Genomic DNA, 20,761 nt, shown 5'->3' on the forward strand with positions numbered 1-20,761 from the left:
ACTGTGCAACATTTAAGATATATTCAAAGGACACTTACTTCTTCTGCCTCCTCCCCTTCCTCTTCTTCATGTTCTTCTTCTTCCTCTTCAGCATCCAGCTCAGCCTGCATGTCTTCTGCTTCGTCATCTATGTCCTGGGATGTTATTTCCCATCCCTGATATTGAAATGGTCCTGGGGTGACACCATAATTATTTTAATAGATAAATATATCACAGGGGGTCACATGGCTGTGACCCCACCAACCCTAAATCTCTGTAGAGCCCTGTCTGAATGGTGCAGCAGTCAAATATGTGGACCTCTGCTCTATTCATTATGTCGGCACTGTAAGTTGTGGACAGGATTCAGCATGGGCAATGTGAGCTGCCACGAAATGTGTGATTGTGTTCTACACCTTCCTATCTTCAGTAGCGTTTCTGTGTGGTTGGACTAAATGACTAGCTTTAGGTCCCCACATGCATGAATGAGTTTTGGCATCCATGACCCTGTCGTCAGTTCCCAGAGTGTCCATCTTTTGACCACTTTTGGTAAGTACTAGCCACTGCAAACATGAAACACTCTACAAGCTGGCCCTTTTGTGATGCTCTGATCCCATCATCAGTGTTCCACAACTCCAGTCCTCAAGGCCCACCAACAAATCATGTTTTCAGGATTTCCTTAGTATTGCTCAGGTGATAATTCCATCACCTGCACAGGCAATAATTCCATCACCTGAGCAATACTAAGGAAAACCTGAAAACATGACCTGTTGGTGGGCCTTGAGGACTGGAGTTGGGAAACACGGATCTAGACGTCACTAATTGGAACGGTCCATCCCACTTTTTATATTTGGAATGACATATATGTACATGACTGCAAGTATTCGGGTTTATCTTTCCTAGTTAACAAACTCACTTTCCATAGATGTCACTGCCTCGTGTAGAAGCATTTCTGGTGATTTATCAGCTACCTCCAGGAAAGCGACATTGACTGAGGTTGTGTCAGCGAACACTGGCTCCAGCAATTGCCACTCTTCATTAAATGTGTTGATCAGCTGCTTCAATGGGTCTATCTCTGGCACATCTGGATATCCTCCTTCAGGAACTGCAGGTAAAACTATTTCTGGGAGGAAAGAAAAATATTAATGTTTGTAAAGGGCTGTGGTATTAATGGCACTATCTAAGCTAGTAAAATAAATAATTAAAAAAAACATATATTTTAGTTCATATGCAGCAACCAATATAGATGCATGAAGGGCACAAATATAGCCAGAGTTCTGAGGCATTTAGTTAGGTAAATCTCCCCCTATAAGGCTATGTTCAAATATTATACTGTCCCAGAAAAGTGATTGAGATTCCTGAAGTCTCATGCATACATTGCTTATGTTTTCCTTAAAGATTTGAAGCAGTTTCAAATCTGCAGCGTGTCAATTCTTCCAGTGTTTTATCAACATTTTCACCCATTTTAACCTCTTCATGCAGTGGCCAATTTTCGTTCTTTTGTTTAAGTCTTTTCTCCCCTTCTTCCAAGAGCTATAACTTTTTTATTTGTCTGTCAATATGGCCGTATGAAGGTTTATTTTTTTTGCAGGACGAGTTGTATTTTTGAAAACAATCAAGAAGAGAAGCAAAAAGTGTGTATAAAAATAATCAGGATCGCCAATAATACATAATATTGATTTTTATTAATGAACAATCAGACTACCTCTCTCCACTACCATGCCGCATACAGGTTTTCAATATGATTGATTTACCCTGGCAATGAGACTCACAGTCTCTTTGTCTTCTTTTTCCTTGAGCATGGTATATTGCATGTCGGTACTCTGACTATATCTCGTATCTACCTCATATTATCTACAAGTGCTTCTCACTAAATTAAAATATCATCAAAAAGTTAATTTATTTCAGTTCTTCAATACAAAAAGTGAAACTCATATATTATATAGAGTCATTACAAACAGAGTGATCTATTTCAAGTGTTTATTTGTGTTAATGTTGATGATTATGGCTTACAGCCAATCAAAACACAAAAGTCATTATCTCAGTAAATTAGAATACTTTATAACACCAGCTTGAAAAAATTTTTTAAAATCCGAAATGTTGGCCTACTGAAATGTATGTTCAGTAAATGCTCTCAATACTTGGTCGGGCTCCTTTTGCATCAATTACTGCATCAATGCGGTGTGGCATGGAGGCGATCAGCCTGTGGCACTGCTGAGGTGTTATGGAAGCCCAGGTTGCTTTGATAGCAGCCTTCAGCTCGTCTGCATTGTTGGGTCTGGTGTCTCATCTTCCTCGTGACAAAACCCCATATATTCTCTATGGGGTTAAGGTCTGCCGAGTTTGCTGGCCAATCAAGCACAGTGATACTGTTATTTTTAAACCAGATATTGGTACTTTTGGCAGTGTGGACAGGTGCCAAGTCCTGCTGGAGAATGAAATTTCCATCTCCAAAAAGCTTGTCGGCACAGGGAAGCATGAAGTGCTCTAAAATTTCCTGGTAGATGGCTGTGCTGACTTTGGTCTTGATAAAACACAGTGGACCGACACCAGCCGATGACATGGCTCCCCAAACCATCACTGATTGTGGAAACTTCACACTAGACCTCAAGCAGCTTGGATTGTGGCCTCTACGCTCTTCCTCCAGACACTGGGACCTTGATTTCCAAATGAAATGCAAAATTTACTTTAATCTGAAAACAACACCTTGGACCACTGAGTAACAGTCCAGGTCTTTTTCTCCTTGGCCCAGGTAAGACGCTTCTGGCGTTGTCTATTGGTCATGAGTGGCTTGATAAAAGGAATGCGACACTTGTAGCCCATGTCCTGGATACATCTGTGTGTGGTGGCTCTTGAAGCAATGACTCCAGCAGCAGTCCAGTCCTTGTGATTCTCCCCCAAATTTTTGAATGGCCTTTTCTTAACAATCCTTTCAAGGCTGCAGTTATCCCGGTTGCTTGTACACTTTTTTCTACCACACTTTTTCCTTCCACTCAACTTTCCATTAATATGCTTGGATACAGCACTCTGTGAACAGCCAGCTTCTTTAGCAATGACCTTTGTGGTTTACCCTCCTTGTGGAGTGTGTCAATGACTGCCTTCTGGACATCTGTCAAGTCAGCAGTCTAAGGGACCTTTTTAAATGCATCGGAAGCCTTTGCAGGTGTTTTTTGTTAATTATTATAATTTACTGAGATAACGACTTTTGTGTTTTCATTGGCTGTAAGCCATAATCATCAACATCAACAGAAATAAACACTTGAAATAGATCACTCTGTTTGCAATGACTATATATAATATATGAGTTTCACTTTTAGTATTGAAGAAGTGAAATATATTAACTTTTTGATAATATTCTAATTTAGTGAGATGCACCGGCATATACGACTAGGTCAACTTAACATAACTTTCTCAAGTATAGTTTTTGGACCATTCTTAGAAATATACCCTCTTACTATTTTTTGCATGTGATTTTAGGGTAAACACATTATGATGGCAGTATTATCTAAAGTTGACCTTATGTCATATTATATTGGAGATGTAAGGAGTATGTAACTAATTTGTATACAAACACATTGTTTTCTATGACAAGCATATTTGATTATTAATTTGTATTATTTCCTGAGAGAGCACATTGGAGGAGGATTGCCGGTCCCTATACAGACCTTTTGGTGGTTATGGTTAGCCTATGTTGGCTTTTTAATTGTTTTTAAAATCATATGGGCTGATTGTTCAAGAATAAAATTCAATATTATGTATTATTGGCGTTCCTGATTATTTTTATACACACTTCTTGTTTCTCTTTTTTTTTTTTTTATTTAAGTGGTGAAAAAAAAAATGGAAATTTGTAAGAAAAATATTTTTTGCTTTTGTCGCTATTTTCAGGATATAATGCTGTGTGATGGCTTATTTTGTGCTCTCTGAGCTGACTTTTTTACTAATGCCATTTTGTGGTAGATACAATGTTTTGATCGCCTTTTATTGCATTGCTGTGGTGGCCAAAAAAAACTAATTCTAGGGTTTTGATTTTTTTTTAATTACGCCATTTACTGACCGGATTAATTTATTTTATATTTTAATAAATCATACTTTCATGAACACAGTGATTCCAAATGTTTTTTCTTAGTGTTTTATTTTTAATGGGGCAAAAAGGGGGGTGATTTGAACTTATGTGTTTTTTTTTTTTTTTCAGTTTTTACTGGATTTAACTTGAAGCTGTGATCATCCGATCACTTGTACTATACATAGTAGTGCATCAGCACTGCTATGTATAACTAAGATCATGATCTCCTATGAATGTCAGCCACGGACTCATCGGTGCCCCCCGATCATATCACGGGCGCGCCGATAGGAGGGTGGAACGATGCACGCCCCAGTTGGCGAGTGTTAAATGCTGTTGTCCAAGATTGACAGCGGATTAACAGCCGCAGGCGGAGCTCCGCTCCACCAGTGGCTGTTAGAGGCAAATGATGGCTGAACCCACATCAAAGGCAGGGACATAACATATGACGTAAGTTTACGTCATATATCGGGAAGGGGTTAATGAATTTGGACAAAAGCATCAAAAACATATGCAAAAACGTGTCAAAACGTGTATTTTACACAGCACTGTTCCTGCCAACATATTAATATTTGCAGATTTTTCTACTATACAGTTGTGCTCAAAAGTTTACATACAGAGAATATGAATGATAAAAAAACGTTTTCTCCACTCATGGTTATTGGTTGGGTGAAGTAATTTATTGTCAAACTACTGTGTTTTCTCTTTTTAAATCTTAATGACAACCAAAAACATCAAAAATGACCCTGATCAAAAGTTCACATACCCCAGTTCTTAATACCGTGTATTGTCCCCTCTAACATCAATGACAGCTTGAAGTCTTTTGTGGTATTTGTGGATGAGATTCTTTATTTTCTCAGATGGTAAAGCTGCCTATTCTTCTTGGCAAAAAGCCTCCAGTTCCTGTAAATCTCTGGGCTGTCTAGCATGAACTGCGCGCTTGAGATCTCCACACAGTGGTTCAATGATATTGAGGTCAGGAGACTGAGATGGCCACTCCAGAACCTTCACTTTGTTCTGCTGTAGCCAATGACAGGTTGACTTGGCCTTGTGTTTTGGATCGTTGTCATGTTGGAATGTTCAAGTACTTCCCATGCACAGCTTCCGGGCTGATGAGTGCAAATTTGACTCCATTATTTCCTGATAATGTGTTGCATTCATCTTTCCTTCAACTTTTACCAAGTTTCCTGTGCCTTTGTAGCTCACACATCCCCAAAACATCAGCGATCCACCTCCATGCTTTACTGTAGGAATGGTGTTACTTTCATCATAGGCCTTGTTGACCTCTCTCCAAATGTAACGTTTATGGTTGTGGCCAAGAAGTTAAATTTTGGTCTCATCACTCCAAATTACCTTGTTCAGAAGTTTTGAGGTTTGTTTCTGTGTTGTTTGGCATATTGTAGGGTAGATACTTTGTGACATTTGCGCAGTAACGGCTTTCTTCTGGAGACTCGACCATGCAGCCCATTTTTCTTCAAGTGCCTCCTTATTGTGCATCTTGAAACAGACACACTGCTAGTTTTCAGACAATGCTGAATTCCAGTTGATGTTATTTGTGGGTTTTTCTTTGCATCCCGAACAATTTTTCTGGCAGTTCTAGGAAAAATTTTTGTTGGTCTACCTGACCGTGGTTTGGGTTTTACAGAGCCCCTGATTTTCCATTTGTTAATCACAGTTTGAATGCTGCTGACTGGCATTATCAATTCGCTGGATATTTTTTTATATCCCTTTCCTGTGTTATATAGTTCAACTACCTTTTCCCGTAGATCCGTTGACAATTCTTTTGCTTTCCCCATGACTCACAATCCAGAAACGTCAGTGGCTGGATGAAAGATGCAAGAGTCTGTCTGGATCCCAGAAACTCACTCAGCTTTTATACATACACACTGACTACAAGCAAACATGTCACAGGTGAGGATGTTACCTTTAGTAGCCATTCAAACCCATTTAGTTATCTATAAGTGGCACTAGAGAGAGTTTTCTTCCTTTTAGAAGAAAATTCTGAATGAACTAAAATAAAGCAAGGTTTTTGGAGCAAATCTGTAAGAACGACAGCACAAGTAAATAAGGCTTTATAGAACATGCTTTTTTATGACTAAACTTAAAAGGGATGTGCCTTTTTAATAGGGTTGTAAGGCTGTGTTCATATCATCATGAGAACAGAAAGAAAGAAAAATAATTAAAATCTAGAATCCTGACAAGACTTTACTAATAAGATAATAATTGATGATTTTAAAGTGAATAATATATGAAGTAACCTTGTTGTGGCTCCGGCTGCTCAAGGTGTGACTGTATTTCTGTCTCCGGTATATTGGCGGTCAATATTTGCTCTGTTGAAGCAGTTTCTAGAGGAAGATCTTGTTCATCGTCTACTGCACCTTCCTCCTCTGTATCTGCCAGGTAAAGACATGTAGTGTAGCGTTGATATGGATATCCAATATGATCTTTGGAAAATGTATCCCTTCCCGATGTAGACAGTAGCCACATTCCGGTCACATTACAGTTCAGAAGACATAGTAAATGTTATTATATACTGTTTAGACTGCAATTATAATGAAAACAGTATATAGTAAAGAATGACAAAATATTAGCCAATAGAAGGTAAAAGGTTGGACGTAAAAACCCAATCCACACTGTCTGGAGGATACTGCTTATTCCATAATCTAAAGCTGACCACACATATTAGATTAATACTGGCCAAAGCTGCTGACCATCCATCGTGTATAATGGCCTTCCGATTCTATTATGATGTATCAAGAAGGAGAAGAAAAGGATAATATTAAATTACTATGCTGGGAAGATAAGCCGCCATCCGAAGTGTCCGGACCCTCCTTACTCCTCTCTCCTCGTGCAAATGCGTAGCTAGATCAGAAGTATGAATGAGCATTCAGCTGACAACTAAGGTGTACTTGTGCCTTTAGGCCACGTACACACGTTGAGTATTTGGTCAGTATTTTTACATCAGTATTTGTAAGCCAAAATCAAGAATGGAACAATCAGAGGAAAAGTATGTATTTATCACCCACACCTGGTTTTGGCTTACAGATACTGGCATTGTGTCTCATGTACAGAGTCATAGCACAATCACAAGTGCAGTGGTAGTACACATAGCACTTTAAAAAGCAAAAAAAGAAAAGAAAATACATGCAACTGCAAAAAAAATGTGTCACATACTGTTTTTAGACCAGTTAAAAATGGTCAAAATTTTCCTTTAGTTCAGTGAAAATTTAATGTAAGTCAGCTAAATGTGCCCGCCAGTGCTGATGACTACAAAACTCTTATAGTATATTTACTACATGTCAAGCATTGAGAGTACCAATAAAACATAACTTTTAATAAACCATACTAAAAAGAGCCATGCTCATGTAGACACACATGCCATAAAGAGTTAGAAATGTTAAAATGAAGGTATACAAATACTGTGCTAGGGTACAAGAGTGCCCACAACGAAAACAATGCAGGTGATAAAATGGAAAGATCTCACTCGTAACCTTGGTAGTCAGGGGAACATTTCTACAGATTTATAGATTTTTGTTTTCTATGAGTTAACAAATTATTTTAGCATTATTAATTCTAGATCTCTTTTTGTGGTCACCCATGCTGGTGTCCAATTTGTGGGCACTTGTGGCAATGTCTTATTAACACTGCTTGGTAAAGAATCATGGCATGCCACATTATTTTATAAGTTGTGTCTTATTTTTGACTGTTTTGTAGATCTGCTTCTTAAAAGAAAAAAAATACGACAACTTCAGTTGAGAAACTGTGGCAAAATGATATTAATGTGTCCGGTGCCTTAACACTACTGGTACATGTGCATGTAGCCAAATGTTTTCCATTTAGTAAACTTTTATTTTTTGTTCTGCAAGACCCTACCCCAAAGCTCTTGCTGCTGACTGCATAGCGGGGTTCTGAACTGCTCCTTTCCATGAATTACAGTAGATCACCACAAAACGGTATTCTAAAAGTCTTGAATGTACCCTGTAGGCCACGGATCCACTATCAGTATTTGATCAGTATTCGCTCAGTATTTTTTCTCAGGAGTGGGAACCAAAACCAGTTGAGGAACAATTAGAGAAAAGGTATAATAGAAACAAGTCACCAATTCTGCATTTATCACCCACTCCTGGTTTTGGCTCCCACTCCTGAGAAAAAATACTGACAGAATACTGATCAAATACTGATACAGGGGGCCGTGGCCATACTCCGAGTAAGGTATGATCCAGTTTTTCTCATACGAGTGCTATCCATAATTTTCACAGATAGCACTCATTTCTACGATAGTCTATGAGATACTTCACGTCAGATTTTTTTCCTCGGACCGAGGAATCCGCACAAAGCCCAGAGACTTTTCTGATATTGATCCGAGTGTTGGAGCAAACTAGCCAATGCAAATCTATGGGTCTGTTGAAAAAATCAAACAGCATATACAGTACAGACCAAAAGTTTGGACACACCTTCTCATTTAAAGATTTTTCTGTATTTTCATGACTATGAAAATTGTACATTCACACTGAAGGCATCAAAACTATGAATTAACACATGTGGAATTATATACTTAACAAAAAAGTGTGAAACAACTGAAAATATGTCTTATATTCTAGGTTCTTCAAAGTAGCCACCTTTTGCTTTGATGACTGCTTTGCACACTCTTGGCATTCTCTTGATGAGCTTCAAGTGGTAGTCGCTGGAAATGGTTTTCACTTCACAGGTGTGCCCTGTCAGGTTTAATAAGTGGTATTTCTTGCCTTATAAATGGGGTTGGGACCATCAGTTGTGTTGTGCAGAAGTCTGGTGGATACATAGCTGATAGTCCTACTGAATAGACTGTTAGAATTTGTATTATGGCAAGAAAAAAGCAGCTAAGTAAAGAAAAACGAGTGGCTATCATTAATTTAAGAAATGAAGGTTAGTCAGTCCGAAAAATTGGGAAAACTTTGAAAGTGTCCCCAAGTGCAGTTGCAAAAACCATCAAGGGCTACAAAGAAACTGGCTCACATGAGGACCGCCCCAGGAAAGGAAGACCAAGAGTCACCTATGCTTCTGAGGATAAGTTTATCTGAGTCACCAGCCTCAGAAATCGCAGGTTAACAGCAGCTCAGATTAGAGACCAGGTCAATGCCACACAGAGTTCTAGCAGCAGACACATCTCTTCAACAACTGTTAAGAGGAGACTTTGTGCAGCAGGCCTTCATGGTAAAATAGCTGCTAGGAAACCACTGCTAAGGACAGGCAACAAGCAGAAGAGACTTGTTTGGGCTAAAGAACACAAGGAATGGACATTAGACCAGTGGAAATCTGTGCTTTGGTCTGATGAGTCCAAATTTGAGATCTTTGGTTCCAACCACTGTGTCTTTGTGCGACGCAGAAAAGGTGAACGGATGGACTCTACATGCCTGGTTCCCACCGTGAAGCATGGAGGAGGAGGTGTGATGGTGTGGGGGTGTTTTGCTGGTGACACTGTTGGGGATTTATTCAAAATTGAAGGCATACTGAACCAGCATTGCTACCACAGCATCTTGCAGCGGCATGCTATTCCATCCGGTTTGCGTTTAGTTGGACCATCATTTATTTTTCAACAGGACAATAACCCCAAACACACCTCCAGGCTGTGTAAGGGCTATTTGACCAAGAAGGAGAGTGATGGGGTGCTACGCCAGATGACCTGGCCTCCACAGTCACCAGACCTGAACCCAATCGAGATGGTTTGGGGTGAGCTGGACCGCAGAGTGAAGGCAAAAGGGCCAACAAGTGCTAAGCATCTCTGGGAACTCCTTCAAGATTGTTGGAAGACCATTTCCGGTGACTACCTCTTGAAGCTCATCAAGAGAATGCCAAGAGTGTGCAAAGCAGTCATCAAAGCAAAAGGTGGCTACTTTGAAGAACCTAGAATATAAGACATATTTTCAGTTGTTTCACACTTTTTTGTTAAGTATATAATTCCACAAGTGTTAATTCATAGTTTTGATGCCTTCAGTGTGAATGTACAATTTTCATAGTCATGAAAATACAGAAAAATCTTTAAATGAGAAGGTGTGTCCAAACTTTTGGTCTGTACTGTAGATGCCATCTGTGTGCAGTCTGTTTTTCACGCACTGTTTGAAATTGGAAAAACCTCCATCAGTTTTTTTTCAGCTAAGAAAAACTGTTGAAACTGACCAAACTCTGATGGTAAAAGCTGATACTCTGACCAATCTCTGATGAAAATCTGATTAAAAACACCGATAAAGCAACGGCTTACAGCACATAATGCATATTATCATTATTTTAATACTCACTACTAAATGTGAACTCAGCATCCTTATTGTATGAGAAGTACCTGACATACCTTTTTGCATTTCTTCTGCATCATCTGATTGTTTTTGCATCTCTTCTAGCTTTTTCTTTTCTTCTTGTAACCTTATGGCCTCATGTTGTTCTTTCCTGAAAATAAATTATTTCTGCATAATGACATTTAAACAAATCTATCTGATTTTTTTTTGTTTGGCAATATTTTTATCTTTGTATCATTATCTGTATTAAAAATAAAAACCAAAACTCTTGCAATTGTCACACTGACCACTGGGGCTATTCTAGGCTTATACTCCCTGTTCTTTCAGGAAATCCACATACTTATCAGCAGCAATAGACTCAGACCCTATGTTTTGTGATTACCTATCTAATGAGCGGGTGCAAAGGTCACTGTGAAGGGGTAGAGCAGAGGGAGCTGTGACACTGCACATTGTGATTGGTGGATCCTGTGTTATCAGCTGTGTATAGAGGAGTTACCTGTCATTGGAATCCTGGCTCTGATGATAAGGAGCCTTTTGAAAACTTTTCCTGAAACAACACGAGTCTAAAATATCTCCAGTTGCCATTGGGAAAATGCAAAAAAGTTTCATATATTGAGTCTTAAAAAAGATTGTGATAGGGACAGAGACCCCAATTCCAGTGCTTTTTCACTTACTGTGCTTCTTACTGCAGTTCTGAAAAAACACAGTTTTATCCGCTGCAGCTCATCTAGTCATCTCAGTGATGAGCCCCTACTATGTAGTCGTAAGATCCATGAACTAGGCCTAGCCCTACATTTACAACTTACTGGTAGCTTCATGCCTATGCACAGTGCAGGCAGATTGCCGTCAATCAATAATGTGGGGGGAGGGAAGGGTAAGAAGGCCAATCACTGAGAGTACTAGCAGATATAACAGTGATATTATCAAAAGTACAGTAAAAAACCCGCTAGGTGACCAAGAACTAGAATTGGGGTTTATGTCATGTCCCTAATTTATACTGCCATTGAGAAGTTTACACACGGGAACAGATTCCCTTCAAAGTTTCATTGTTACAATGAATAAATAATATATAGAAATTTACAGATAATTAATTAGACACACAGGTATTGGATATCATTCATAATCAATGTAAAAAGTGTGAATAATTTTCAACCTCAAAGGGTTTTTATAGAATATTACAGTGATGGCCTCTGCAAAGCCCACCCCTCCGACCCGCCCCAATCAGAAATGGGGCAGCCATGCTTGCTGGAGCTTTTTTTGCCTCGTTTTTGCTGTGTTTTTTACTTGCGGTTTTGGTGCAGATTTTTCCCCACTGCCGAAACAGAGGCTAGACAAGGGGTCTCAAACTCGGCTAGGTATATGGGCCGCAAATGGAAAAAAATTGAATTTGGGCGGCCGCATTTTTTGTTCAATGTGACATTTTTAGTGATACCATTTTTTTTGTATACACCTTTTGAACATTTTTGCCGTGTTTATTTTTTTATAGCTTGGGTCGTTATGGATGTGGCGATAATAAACGTGCACTTTTTTGTGTTTACTTTAGTTTACATATAAAACAGCATTTTTAGTGCCCAATATTTTTTCATGCTTTATTTTTATTTTTTTGATTTTTACAATTTTGTTTCCCCCAATTGGCCACATACAGTAAAATTGTCTTACAATTAGCATCATATAGTAATAATGGCAAACATCTTGTAGTAATGTCCCCATCTTGTACTAATGTGCCCCAACCAGGTCCCCATCCTGTGGCTCTGTGCCCCAACCAGGTCCCCATCCTGTGGCTATGTGACCCATCCAGGTCCCCATCCTGTGGCTATGTGCCCCATCCAGGTCCCCATCCTGTGGCTATGTGACCAATCCAGGTCCCCATCCTGTGGCTATGTGCCCCATCCAGGTCCCCATCCTGTGGCAATGTTCCCGATCCAGGTCCCCATCCTGTGGCAATGTTCCCGATCCAGGTCCCCATCTTGTGGCAATGTTCCCCATCCTTGCCCCCATCTTGTACTAATGTGCCTCATCCAGGTCCCCATCCTGTGGCTATGTGCCCCATCCAGGTCCCCATCCTGTGGCTATGTTCCCCATCCAGGTCCCCATCTTGTGGCTATGTGCCCCATCCAGGTCCGCATCTTTTGGCTATGTGCCCCATCCAGGTCCCCATCTTTTGGCTATGTGCCCCATCCCGGTCCCCATGTTGTGGCTCTGTGCCCCCTGTGCTGTTCTTCACACACATAAAAAAAAAAAAAAAAGATGATTCTCACCTGTCCTCCGTTCCCTCGGCGGCCTTCCTGCAGATGTGGCCGCAGGCACCACAGAGTCAGACCCCTTGACGATCCCGACCTGGTCCAGGAGGAGCCGCCGACAGCAGCGCTGCATTGCCGCACACAGACTGTCTCCCAGCACTGCATTTCCAATGCCAGCCGCCGGCCAATCAGAGGCCAGCAGCTGACATCAGCGTATGGCAATGACGTCATACTCACTGCGCCGACACGCAGATATCAGCTGCTGGCCTCTGATTGGCCAGCGGCTGTCATTAGAAATGCTGTGCTGGGAAACAGTCTCTGTGTGTCAATTCAGCGCTGCTGTCGGCGGCTCCTCCTGGACCTGGTCAGGATCATCAAGGGGTCTGTGCCTGCGGGCCGCATAAAGCAGCCTCAGGGGCCGCATGCGGCCCGCGGGCCGCGTGTTTGAGACCCCTGGGCTAGACAGTACACAGTTACTCCATCTGCCTCATTAAAATCACTGGCTCTGAGGGATTCCACCTGATTGTCATATTTCATGGCTTCAGAAGAAAACCCCAACAAAGACACTGATGCATTGTGATCATAGCTTTAATTGACAGGTTGAAGATGTCAAATCTGCAACAGCTTAATACGGTACAATAAAAACGTATTACAAACTGGGACAAACACCTTGCTTCCTCTTCTTCCTGCATTTTTCTTGCTCTTTCCTTCTGAAGCCTTTGTAATATATTATTGTTGATATCCTGTTCATTTAGGTGGTAGAGTCTATTGAGCAAATACTTTCCTGAAATATACAAAAGTGTCAGAAGGCTGAATGGGAGATAATGTCACAATGCTTAGTGTCCAAAGGATACAGAACAAGGCCAGAGAATGAAACAAGGCCAATTTAATATAATTATTAAAATACAAAATCTGGAAAACCATTCAATGTGATGTGATAACTTAATCGTGCTTCACGCCACAAGATTCTTCAACTACAGAGTCTTTTTTGTTTCTATTGGGTCCCTGTTAAAGGCACATAAAGCTGGGTAACAACGGGGTCTGTACAAACCACACTGCCTACAACATGAGCTTCATATTCCGTTGAACAGTTCCTAGTGAGAACAAAAGGGAAAAAACATTTCTTTATCCTACGCTAAAGAATTGCTGATGATAAACTTCTACAATGATTAAAGCAGCCCCAATATCTTTATTCTACTTGGAAAGAAGCCTACATAATAAATATTTAATAATATATACATGCAAGAATTACTGTCTGTAATAATAATCTAAAATATACACTGTGGATTTAGTGTCACATTTAGAACAGTTATGTTTCTAGATCTCCAAGGAAAAGAAAACCTTTTGGGTAATTACCATTTTCTGCTGGATTTTTTAAACAAATGACAGTGTCTGGAAGAAGTCCCTTTTCTGCCAAAAGTATCCAAAAATTTGGTGAATTAGGGAAATTATCCAATACCCATCTTCCAACTGCAGGGTCATCAGGAAATCGTTCTTTATTTTCTTCATTAAACTGTACAATGATAAATTTAGTGAAATATATGCAGAGCACATTCATCACCACACAATGCCTTTATTAAATTTTTTATCTTTCTTATTTGTCCCACTTTAGGACTAGAAGCTAAGATCATTTAGTAGTGGTATTACTTAAGGTCCTCCCCCCCGTACACATTAGACTAACAGATCGCCAATATTGGTGGGCTTGATTGACTGTCTAATACAGTGAAGGAAATAAGTATTTGATCCCTTGCTGTTTTTGTTAGTTTGCCCACTGATAAAGACATGAACAGTTTATCATTTTAAGGGTAGATTAATTTTAACATTGAGAGATAGAATATCCCAAAAAAATTCAAGAAAATCACATTGTATAAATTAGATACATTTATTTGCATTTTTGCAGTGAGAAATAAGTATTTGATCCCTCAGGCAAACAACATTTAATACTTGGTGGCAAAACCCTTGTTGGCAAGCACAGCAGTCAGATGTTTTTGGTAGTTGATGATGAGGGTTGTGCACATGTCAGGAGGAATTTTGGTCCACTCCTCTTTACAGATCATCTCTAAATCATTCAGATTTTGAGGCTGTCGCTTGGCAACTCGGAGCTTCAACTCCCTCCATAAGTTTTATATGGGATTAACGTCTGGAAACTGGATAGGCCACTCCATGACCTTACTGTGCTTCTTTTTGAGCCACTCCTTTGTTGCCTTGGCTGTATGTTTTGGGTCATTGTCTTGCTGGAAGACCCAGCCACGACCCATTTTAATGTCCTGGCGGGGGGAAGGAGGTTGTCACTCAGAATTTTATGGTACATGGCTCCATCCATTCTCCCATTGATGCGGTGAAGTAGTCCTGTGTCCTTAGCAGAGAAACACCCCCAAAACATAATGTCTCCACCTCCATGCTTGACAGTGGGGACAGTGTTCTTTGGGTCATAGACAGCATTCCTCTTCCTCCAAATACGGCGAGTTGAGTTAATGCCAAAGAGCTCAATTTTTGTCTCATCTGACCACAGCACCTTCTCCCAATAACTCACAGAATCATTCAGGTGTTCAATGGCAAACTTCAGACAGGTCTGCACATGTGCCTTCTTGAGCAGGGGGACCTTGCGGGCACTGCAGGATTTTAAACCTTTAAGGCGTAATGTGTTATCAAAGGTTTTCTTGATGACTGTGGTCCCAGCTGCCTTGAGATCATTAACAAGTTCCCCCCGTGTAGTTTTAGGCTGATCTCTCACCTCATGAACAAGGTTACCCCACGAGGTGAGATTTTGCATGGTTCCCCAGATCGATGTCGATTGACAGTCATTTTGTATTTCTTCAATTTTCTTAGTATTGCACCAATAGTTGTCTCCGTCTCACCCAGCGTCTTATTTATGGTTTTGTAGCCCATTCCAGCTTTGTGCAGGTCTATGATCTTGTCCCTGACATCCTTAGAAAGCTCTTTGGTCTTGCCCATGTTGTAGAGGTTAGAGTCTGACTGATTAATTGAGTATGTGGACAAGAGTCTTTTATACAGGTAACTATGTAAGACAGCTGTCTTTAATACAGGTAACGAGTTGATTAGGAGCGTCTAACTGGTCTGTAGGAGCCAGAACTCATAATGGTTTGTAGGGGATCAAATACTTATTTCTCACTGCAAAATGCAAATAAATTTATCTAATTTATACAATGTGATTTTCTTGATTTTTTTGGGATATTTTTATGTGTTACAATTAACCTACCCTTAAAATAACAGACTGTTCATGTCTTTGTCAGTGGGCAAACTTACAAAAACATCAAGGGATCAAATAATTATTTCCTTCCCTATATATAGAAGGGCCTCCTGACTCTCTCTTGACAGAAGATGTTGGGGGAGAAAAGGATCCAACATGTCTGATCTCGGGCTGACGATCCAATTTGTTCGGGCTGAGATAAACCACCTGAGGAGTCAAGCAGCGGCTCTCCTGTAGAGAACACATTATTGCTTGACAAATTGAAAGCTCCTGTGTATGGGGGAGCCAAGAGAGACAGCGAACGGCCGAACGAGCCCCTGAACAAATGTTCTGCTGGACAGCTATCTAATGTGTAAGGGGCCCCTTAGGGTCCTTTTACATGGTTAGATGATCAGCCCTTGGTAAGAAATTATGGTCAACACAGCATGTCAATTAGTGCTTGTTACACTTCAATTTATATGTAGTAATGATGGGCACACTCTGTGGCTGTTCGTCTCCATACAATTTGCATCAAGACAGACAGTATGGAGGACCTGGTCAAGCATTTTGTGCTAGCCCAGCAGGAGACAAGCAAGCTACTATTGCAACAGATTCACCAACAGCAGAAAGCGGTAAGACGAGCCATGCAAAAAATGACACCGGGCAATGATGTGGAGGCATTTTTTTACTATGTTTGAGCTGGTGGCAGAGCGGGGGAAGCTACTGCCGGAGCAGTGGTCGGAAGTGCTGGCCCCTATCTGACTGGTGAGTCCCAGAAGGCTTATTACGACCGACCCTTGCAAGATGCCCAGGAGTATATTAAACTTAAAACTGAAATACTGGCACTGACTATGTCAGTCAGAGCCTAAAGGGTTCACCACTGGGCGTATTATGATGATAAACCCACTCGCTCCCAAATGTCCGACCTTCTGCATCTTGTGCAAAAGTGGTTGCAGCCAGAGTCCTCCACTCCAGCCCAGATGGTCAAGCGGGTTGTCATGGACAGATTTGTGCACTCCCTACCTAGGCCAGTGCAGACCTAGGTTGCCCAGGGAGACCCCGGAATGTGGATTACCTGGTCGGCCTCGTAGAAAGATTTCAGGTGGTCAAGAGGTCAATAAGGAAGCCGGGTGGTGCTGCATCCCCATACTGGGGTACTCGGCGGGAGCCAGAGTCCCAAAAGAGGGGGAGTAGAGCCACGACTGGGGAAGGGGGGGGGGGGGAGTGCAAGGTCCCAAGGGGCTGCTGAGGGGTTGCCAAAGGCCGCTGGGAAAGACATGATCTGTTGGAGGTGTCGCGGTCCCGGACACATAGCTGCCCGTTGTCCTATGTCCTCTGAGCAGATGGACTGCAGCGTAGGAAGATGCTGCTCATACTATGACTACCCCGCCTTCAGTGTGGACCATCAGCCCTGTGAGGGGCCCCAATCCTGTCCCGTAATCATAAATGGAGTATTAGTGTTGGGACTCCTGGACTCAGGAAGTTTAGCGACCCTAGTAAAGGTCACACTCCCCCACCAGTTGATTTCAGGAATACGTGGGCGTCTGCTGTATCCACGGGGACGCCAACGACTACCCCATCGCCCGAGTGACAATAAAAACTAACTGTGGGGCTGAGACCCATGAGGTCGGGGTGGTTGAGGGCCTGTGCTACACCCGGTAATAATCGGGCAGGACTTCAGACTGTTCTGGGATTTGTGGGGAAAGGAGGCGGTACCCACTAACTCAGGTAAGAGCCGGTTCATCCATGAAGAATCATTTCTGCAGTCGGAGGAGGAAGAGTTTTCCTTGTGTGTCCTTGCTGGCGACGAGGATGAGAATTGGGAGTTTCTGTGGGGAATTTTGGGACTGCTCAAATGGAGGACCTTACATTAAAAGGCGCATGGGACAATGTGACTGTGATAAATGGGGTCGCCCAAGAGCCGGGGGCTGACACCAGGTTTCCTAATTTTGCAGTTAATGAGGATTTGCTATATCAGGTCACTAAACAGAGAGGGGAAGTGTTAGAGCAGCTGTTGGTACCAGGATCCTATAGGCATAGGGTGCTAGACCTAGCCCATTCTCATGTCTTGGGGGGACATCTGGGCATAGACAAAACCCAAAAGCGGGTTCTTCAAAGGTGTTACTGGCTTGGGTGTCACCGGGAGGTTGTTAATTATTGTCGGTCCTGTTCTACATGCCAGCTAACTACTCCTGTATTCCACGTCCGTAGTCCCCTGGTCCCATTACCCATTATAGAGTTACTGTTTGACCGCACTGCTATGGACCTGGTAGGGCCTTTAGTTAAGTTCACCAGGGGTCACCAATACATCCTGGTGGTGCTGGACTACGCAACATTGTACCCGGAGGCGGTACCATTGAGAAACTCCTCTGCCCGGAGTATAGCGCGTGAACTAGTCCATATTTTCTCCCGAACAGGACTGACAAAAATCCTGACGGACCAAGGAACTCAGTTTATGTCGAGAGTGATGAGGGAGTTGTCTAAAGCTCTGCAAATTACCGAACTCCAGACGTCAGTGTACCATCCGCAGACAGACGGCCTGGTTGAGAGATTCAACAAGACCCTAAAGTCTATGCTTAAAAAGGTAGTGGAGAAGGATGGTCGAGACTGGGATTGCCTACTCCCCTACCTGTTATTCTCCATTAGGGAAGTTCCCCAGGCCTCTACGGGGTTCTCACCATTCGAGTTGCTTTATGGACGGCACCCTCGAGGACTATTAGACATGGCGAAAGAGACCTGAGAAGACGAGGTAACACCCCACCGGAGCATCATCGAGCATGTGGCCCAGATGCAAGACCGGATCGCGAAGGTAATGCCGATTGTAAGAGAAAGCCTCCTTCAAGCACAAGAGACCCAGACCAGGGTCTACAATTGGTCAGCGAGAATGAGGCAGTTTAAGCCTGGAGACTGAGTGTTGGTGTTGATCCCCACGGTGGAAAGTAAATTCCAGGCTAAGTGGCAAGGGCCATATGAGGTGGTCGAAAAGTGGAGTGACGTCAACTACAAGGTCCACCAACCAGGAAGAAGGAAGCCGTATCAGGTTTACCATGTTAACCTGCTCAAACCTTGGCGAGACAGGGAGCCGGTGGTAGCTACATGACTAGGAGCCCATCCAGAAGCCGGAGTCGAGGATGTCACAGTGGCAGAGACACTATCACTGGCTCAGAAGCAACAGTGCTGACAGCTGCTCCAGCGGAACCGGGACCTGTTTTCAGAGCTGCCAGGTTATACGTAGGTGGTCAAACACAAAATCTTGACAGAGTCGCATGTGAGGGTGAAACAAAGGCCGTATCGAATTCCTGAAGCCCGCCGCAAAGTGATCTCCAAAGAGGTGAGGAGAATGTTGAGCCTGGATGTCATCAAGGAGTCAAAAAGTGGCTGGTCCAGCCCCATTGTTCTAGTGCCGAAGCCGGATGGAGAATGGTGGTTCAGTAATGACTACCAGAAGTTGAATGAGGTGTCAAAATTTGACGTGTATCTGATGCCCCGCGTTGATGAACTTATTGAGAGGCTAGGGTCAACGAGATATATCACCACCCTGGACCTAACGAAAGAGCACTGGCACATTCTCTTGTCCCCAAGTGCCAAGGAGAAGACGGCCTTCTCTACTCCTGACAGGTGCTTTCAGTACACCAGGATGCCGTTTGGTCTGCAGGGAGCCCCAGCTACCTTCCAGAGGGCCATGGACCGGATACTAGCCTCTCACAAGAAGTACGCCACAGCTTACATGGACAACATCATAATATTCCGCCCGGAATGGGGAAGTCATTTACAGAAGGTCCAGGTGGTACTGGATGCGCTAAGGAAGGCAGGGTTTATAATAAACCCAAAGAAGTGCGCCATCAGGAAGGAAGAGGCAAAATACTTGGGCTACGTCATCGGTAGGGGCGAAATAAAGCTGCAAGTAAATAAGGTGGAGACTATCCAAAACTGGCCGCAACCTAACTCCAAGAACCAAGTTTGTGCGTTTCTGGGAATTGTGGGGTATTATCAGCAATTTATCCCAAATTTCACCATGATAGCCACCCCCTGACTGATCTTCTTAAAGGCACGAAGACATCGATGTCCAAATGGTCCTCGGAAGCGGAGATGGCATTCCAGGAGTTGAAGCTTAGCTCGCCCTATGTGGACAGCCGGTCTTATTCACGCCTGACTTCACTAAGGAGTTTGTGGTTCAGACTGATGACTCCGAAGTCGGTTTGGGAGCTGTGTTGTCTCAGGAAATAGATGGGGATGAACATCCAGTCCTGTTCCTGAGTAGGAAACTCTCTTCCTGTGAAAAGAACTATGCCATAGTAGACAAGGAGTGCTTGGCCATCAAATGGGCAATTGAGACACTATGATACTATCTGTTAAGCCGAAAATTCAGGCTAGTGTCAGACCATGCACCCCTGAGATGGATGAGGGAAAGGAAGGGCAAGAATGCTGGGGCAACTAGGTGGCTTCTAGCACTCCAAGACTTTAATTTTTAAGTAGAGCACAGGCCCGGGAAATTACATGGCAACGCAGATGCCCTGTCTAGACTTCCCTATTTAGCGAGTGAAGGTGCCAAAACCCCCGGCTTTGGGCAAGGGAGAGGGATATGTGACAAAGTCACTGGTAAAGTGCTGGAGGGGAGATATGCTATTAGCTTCAGTGAACTAAAACCATTAAGTTTCCTCCAGCATGTTATATGTTATGTGTTGAGATAGGTTAAGTCCATTTGTAAAAGGGAGTGGTTTTTGTGAATGGCCATTGTGAAGGGCGGGAGGTCATTCACCATGTCTCCACCTCAGGGTGTGTTCTGGAGGTTTAAATACTCGGCCGGCTGAGGCATTCAGAGTTCAGTGTCTGGAAAAGTTAGCTCCAGAAGGGAGCTTGTGTTTGTTCCTGAACCATGTGGAGTTGCTGAACTCTCAGCAGGCAAATCCCGGTCCTATTTGTCTACCCTTTTATATGCATTACTTCAACTTTGATATACAGTAAGGTTTTTAATATAGGCAGTATAGGTACCGTCCCAATTTAGGGTCACCTTGCCGCTGGTGGG

General features: G+C 42.5%; 1 protein-coding gene across 2 annotated transcripts in view; it reads right to left on the reverse strand.

Annotated features, from left to right (window-relative positions):
* The window catches only part of AK9 (adenylate kinase 9), a 151,933-nt gene that overhangs the window by 44,936 nt on the left and 86,236 nt on the right, over window positions 1-20,761 (reverse strand). For both annotated transcript variants that reach the window (XM_073675841.1, XM_073675840.1), the window contains 6 exons: window positions 13,902-14,058; window positions 13,215-13,329; window positions 10,362-10,456; window positions 6,295-6,429; window positions 893-1,099; window positions 39-172 (listed from right to left, as the gene is read on the reverse strand). In XM_073675841.1, the coding sequence (XP_073531942.1) occupies window positions 39-172; window positions 893-1,099; window positions 6,295-6,429; window positions 10,362-10,456; window positions 13,215-13,329; window positions 13,902-14,058 (843 nt within the window). The remainder of the gene's footprint in view (window positions 1-38; window positions 173-892; window positions 1,100-6,294; window positions 6,430-10,361; window positions 10,457-13,214; window positions 13,330-13,901; window positions 14,059-20,761) is intronic.

The sequence above is a fragment of the Phyllobates terribilis genome, unplaced genomic scaffold (genome assembly GCF_046119375.1).
Source record: "Phyllobates terribilis strain yellow unplaced genomic scaffold, ASM4611937v1 Scaffold_3__8_contigs__length_932513732, whole genome shotgun sequence".
Taxonomy (NCBI): Eukaryota; Metazoa; Chordata; class Amphibia; order Anura; family Dendrobatidae; genus Phyllobates; species Phyllobates terribilis.